The 5,859-nt window shown below is 37.5% G+C and overlaps 1 protein-coding gene across 1 annotated transcript in view; it reads right to left on the bottom strand.

Annotated features, from left to right (window-relative positions):
- Gpr137c (G protein-coupled receptor 137C) overlaps nucleotides 1-5,859 on the bottom strand; it is a 49,467-nt gene that overhangs the window by 43,448 nt on the left and 160 nt on the right. The window contains exon 2 of the mRNA XM_015480193.2: nucleotides 5,517-5,858. Within this exon, the coding sequence (XP_015335679.1) occupies nucleotides 5,517-5,858 (342 nt within the window). The remainder of the gene's footprint in view (nucleotides 1-5,516; nucleotide 5,859) is intronic.

The following is a 5,859-nucleotide window of genomic DNA, read 5'->3' as shown; positions in this document are numbered from 1 at the left end:
CCCCCTCTTTTTTTTTTTGGAGAGAGGGTCTTGCTAAGTGGCTTAGGGCTTTTGCTCATTTACTGAGGTTGGCCTTGAACTTGTGATTTTCCTGCCTTAGCCTCCCAAGTGGCTGGGATTACAGGTGTGTGCTAGTTTTATATCTTAATGTTTTATTCTTAATTCATTTAAGTGAATATTTTATACTATATGTTGACCATCCTTTATCTAAAATGCTTGTGACAAGATAAATTTCAAATTGTTTGGTTTAAGAATGTTGACATATAATAATGTATCTTGGGAATGGAATCCAGGTCCAAACACAAAATTCAACTATGTTTCATGTATACCTTACACACATGACCTGAGAATAATTTTATATAAACTGTTGTACCTGGGTTTTTAGCAAAACCCATCACATTAGGTCACACTTGGAATTTTCCACTTGTGGTGTCATAATGGTATTCAAAAATTTTCAGATTTTGGAGCATTTTCAATTCCAGATTTTTTACTAGGAATGCTCAACCTGTATGCATTTGATAATTCTGATATCTGTCATCTTTGTAGGTAAGATTCCCCAGTGTGATTTTTTGGGTTCATTTTCCTTGGAATTTTATCTGTCAGGATTGTGGGTTTAAAGTACAATCCTCCACAGATGATTTACATTTGTTCCTTCTAGGTGCTTGAGATTATTACCAGGCAAGGATAACTTCACATTTTCAGGTTGGGCCTACCTACCCACCCCTAAAATCACAGAACTGATGTGAACTCTGGCTTTAAACTTACTTAATAGGTAGCTTCTTATACATTCTCAGGGAAGACTTTTCTTTCCCCAATTTGTTACCCCTTGCACCCAGATACAAGGCAGAGACAGGTCCAAATCCCACTATCAAGCTCTGAAGATCTGCTTATTTTCCTAGTTCATCAATTGAAGGTGTATACTGTAAGGATTCTGGACTTATGGTAAGGGGAAGAGGTCTCACATTAGACCTCACCACCAAGTATAGGCCTCCAATGTCACTTGCCTATACACCCAGCACACAAAATGAAAATATGGGCTGTGGGCTAACAGGAAACAGTTGATAACCACTTGCAACCCCTAAGACAAACATCTGTGTGGTATTTTGTCATTCTGTACTTTTTTTTTTTTTTGTGGTGGTTTTTGGCTCTGAGGAATTTCTTTACTTACCCAGCTCAATCATGCATTAGAAAAGATAAATACCCTCTGCAGCACTGTTAAGCATTTATCTGAATCTGGTCAGACAGATGGCTCTGGCTTCTATTTCTATAAAATAGGAGGTAAGGGTCATATGCTGAGGACCGCAGTGGGGAATAAAAGGTTTTCTAAACAATGGAAAAGGCTTGAAACAGTGTGAAAATGGGAAAGTTGAAGCAGCACTAAATAATAAAGAATTAATGATACCCAGGAAAGTTCATGGTATAGAAAGATTTACTTGATAAGACTTTACAGCATTGGAACTATACGGTAGTCTCACATCTGGTACATGTTAGCCATATGACCCTGGACAAATCATATCCCTTTTTTGTTTCATAGGAGTTAGATGAAGATAAATGTATAAAATGCTTTGAAAATATTAAATGCATAAAACATAAGGCATTATGATGTTTTCTGCAAAAGATATGTATCGGAAACTCTGGTCTCAGAAAAACAGGATTAAGTTAGTGGAAAAAATGTACCTTAGTAGATTCTGATAAAAGTTTATATCACAGTTACAAATAAATGTCAAATACTGAACCTGGCCGCTATTACCAGAGAATAGTACTACTCTGAGACTTAGCCTTTCTGTTTAGAATTTGTTGAAACCAAATTAGCTAAACTCTAATGATTATATGCCATTTTCATGTTATGAAAATATCTTTGCTTAACAAAACTCTAAAAAAGTAGTTTCACTAGTGAGATTTTACCCACGGTAATAAAAAAAAAAAAAACAACTCTTTAATCAAACCAAGATAATCTAAGAGAATCTTAGCATTAATAATATGGAATCTTCAAGACAGAAAATATAAAGATTCCTGACAGTCCATAATTCACCTCAAATATTCATTAAAATATAATTAAATCCACACACATTTGATGACTAAATATTTTCTAGGTTTTGAAATTTTTAGATCATCATTCAATAATATATTTACTGTTGTTCTAGTTGCTGTAAAGTAAAAATATAAAATAACTTCTTATCCTCAAGGAATTTTCATTTTAAGTAGTGAAAATATTTTTTATGGGAAATCACCAAACATGACAAAACCAACATACCTGTAAGTTGACTTTCTTGTTATTTAAAGGGTCATCAATATTTGGAAGAGCTTATCCATTGGAAGGAACAATAACATCATCAATGAATATAAGAGTTAAGATTTTAAATTTAATTTTCCTAGGTGTTTAGTCATTATGACTAAGTCACTGTATTTTATCCTGACTAAGCAACTGGCATTCATAATACAAAATTGCAAGAAAAAATGTCAATATGAGCCTCAAAGATGAACTCATTGATTTTGGCTTGCATTTCAATGCTCCAAAGATAGTGTACTAACTCTCATTTTAAGTCCTTTTACATGTGGATAGCATCAGTTTTATCAGATAATCTGTTTTAGATACAGAAGAGTTTTTCCAGTGAAATTACAGGAGTGTAAACCCTTGTTTGGTTACATTCATGTTCTACTGATATTGCCAGAAAAAGTTCAATGTGGTTTTAGATTAGTGTACTTTTCTTTTTCCCTTTCCTTCCAACAGTCTGTTTCCAGGAGGTTAAGTTGAAAAGCCTAATTGTTTCAGAAAGGGCCACTTCTTATCTCAATTCCATCCAAATATAGTCAAAGAGAAAGAGTGGTTTAGGCAGTTCTATTAAAAAACATGAGTTTTGGAAGACCCACCAAAATGTGTTCAAAGTAGTAATAGTTGCTTTACCATTTTTTGCTGATCCATAGTTTTTATACCTAAATCCTTAAATTTAAAATATTTTTAGTTAGTGAGAAAAGTATAACAAATGCTTTAAATAGAGTCAAAAGTAAAATAGAGTTGTTTTTAATATGACAAATGGGTAAACAAAAGACTTTGAGTTAAAAATAACCAAGTATCAGTTTCCTATTGGCCAACAGACTTTCTCTACCACTTTGATATAATATGAAAAACTCACTTCGAAGAAACTTCATTAATTCAGAGTGATCAATGGGAAGTACATTTCCAGTTATGTGGAACTGATATTAAAAACTGGATTAAAATAATCTTTAAAATTCAGGTTCCTTTGGAGTTTCTCTAAAAGGGAAAAATGTTTCTGATTAAAAAGTCTCTTTTTAAATAGGATTTCCAAAATGTTGAAAATATACTTAAGTACTGTTACATGTTCTAAAATCGTTTGATTACAAAAAAAAAAAAAAAATAGACAACTCACATTGTTATTAGGAGACACCACAAAAGAAAAAATTTGGAAAGAAACTGAGCTAAAGTTATGTTTTCTAGGTCAATAGTGTTTTATTGCTGTCTCAAAAAAGTACACAACACCAATGAGATTATTGTTTACTAGGAAGATTTTTAGACTTTAAATTCTTCCTTACTAGCTTGGAATATTAATCAAATGTCTGAAAACCTGATCTAGATACTTTGTGTATTTTATGCTGTAAAACCATACTTTTTAGAATTCTGAGCTTAAATATTGATGCTTTTTCTAGTGTGATAATGTTAGCTGCTTTATCTTGGAGTGAGGAGCTAGCTGGTAGAGAGTACAAGGAATCTTCTAGGGCACTAGAGATGCTTTATATTCTGGGTGGTGGTAACATGGGTGTATACATGTGTGAAATTTAACTGTACATTTAAATTATGCATTTTATGGTATATATCTCAAGTAAAGAGTGCTTAGTCATTAATGAAATGCCAACTATTTTACAATGAACCATGAATATGACTTTGTAAGTCAAAATGTATGGGGGAAAACAAGTTATCTGTATGCTCACAGCATGTGAACTGCTAGTCACTTTCAGGTAAATTAATTGTATCTGACGCTATATAAGGCTTACAGTGATGAGAAGCCACTAATAGCCTATCAGAAACTCAAACTTCTATCAAGTGTTAAAACAGCTTAAACAACTAGAAGATTAGAACATCCTCAAATAAGTGACATGATTATAGCATGATCATTTGATTAATGATTACTCATTGTTTTTATTTCTGCTTCTTGCTGTTTGGGTTTTTGTCATTATATTGCTTGGACTGCCAAAAAATTGAAATGAAAAAGAATTAAAGTTAAATTACTTTTGTTACCTAACTGTTGTTTTTAGTGTGCTAAATAGCTGAAGTTATGTGCGTGATTTTAAAAGTATGTATTGTTTATTATTAAGGGAGAAAAGAGTTGATTTATGAAGGAAATGTAAACACCTAATCTGCCTCAAATGTTTTTTCTTTTTTTGCTTTTGCTAGGAATTATGTTAATTCTCATCACCTCCAAAAGCCTTTGAGAGGATTAGCTGCATAGACCAATATTGTTCTATATTAGTCAGTATTAAGCATATGATGTCACCTTGTTCCTCCCCTCCTCAAGCTTTTCTTTGGAGGGAAGGGCGGGGGGCGCATTTTGGGGCAGTTCCCAAAATACTGTGGCTTAAATACCACTAGCTGACACACATGATTGACAACCTTAAACTCCCAAACCTGTTTGAAATGGGTCAAATACTCAAGCGCTGCAGAACAATGCAATTCAACCAGCAATTCCCCATAAAAGAGAAAGGGGGTGTGATTAGGTTCCAGCAATTAAGCAAGTTATTGCAAAAACAGTTTGGTGGCTTGTTTCTGCAATAGGCACAAGTTAAGGAGTATTTTCTTTCTTAATTTGCTCCAAAAAAAGCTATACTGTAAGAGGTAGGATAAATTACCAAAGCATGAAGCACCTGGAGCAAATATTAAGGGCTTTATGGAGGTCCTTAGACTGACCTGCAGCATTGGTTATTGATGGTTAACCCTGCTGGGAACGATCGATCAGAATTTGTGTGAGCCTTATTGAGCCACAGGAAAGGAGATGCAGGAGGGAATATAAGCTTCTAATAAAAGAAACGCAGCAACAATAGCAGAGGAACAGCTCTGCCTGGTGACGTAATGGCTGGCAGAGGTCCAGCTTCAGCAGAGCTGCTGCTACCTCAGCATCCAACCTCCCTCAACACAGTCCAGCTTCAGCGGAGCTACCGGAGCTGCTACTTCTGGCGTTGCTACTTTGTTGCTGCCACCAACCCCTTACCTTACAGGACCAGAACACTGAACAAAAGGGGTTGTCCTGCTGTTTTTAAGTTGACAGAACACACATTCTCTTACTCACACTCTGCCAAGCCCTTCAGTAACCGAATCAACCAGATGCTTAAGTTTAGGGCGAAAACACTGGCGCACACTCCAGGGGTGCCTCAGTTTACCCAGGCTGGTCTCGAGTCCGCCTCTCACTGTTCCCCCGCCCCCCCAGCCGCCGGCCCTCGGCGGGAGTTGATGGGGCGGCTCCGCTCACCGCCAGGGCTCCCGCAAGTCGGTCCTCCCGCCTTACCTCCGCCAGGTAGAGGTTGAGGAGACAGAGCGTGGAGAACTGGAGACAGGAGGGGAAGCAGTAGAGCAGCCAGTGGGGGAAGAAGTGCAGGTGAGCGGGCGGCCGGAGCAGGGGCAGCGAACCGCTGAGCGAGAAGGCGGCGGAGAAGAGGGTGGTCCTGAGCGCTGCCCACAGGAGACAGAGGAAGAGGCAGAGGCTCTGGTAACTCAGCCGCCGCTCGCGATACAGGAGCAGCCGCCACAGCTGCAGGTAGGCAAAGGCGAAGAGCGCGGCGTAGAGCAGGGCGTGCAGGACGCTCAGCGCCAGCTGCACGGAGCCCGGCACCGCGGCGCCAGAGGCGGAA

This window comes from Marmota marmota, unplaced genomic scaffold (genome assembly GCF_001458135.2).
Source record: "Marmota marmota marmota unplaced genomic scaffold, marMar, whole genome shotgun sequence".
Lineage (NCBI taxonomy): Eukaryota > Metazoa > Chordata > Mammalia > Rodentia > Sciuridae > Marmota > Marmota marmota.
The sequence above is the reverse complement of the archived record's forward strand: the minus strand, read 5'-3'. Positions and strand labels throughout refer to the sequence as shown.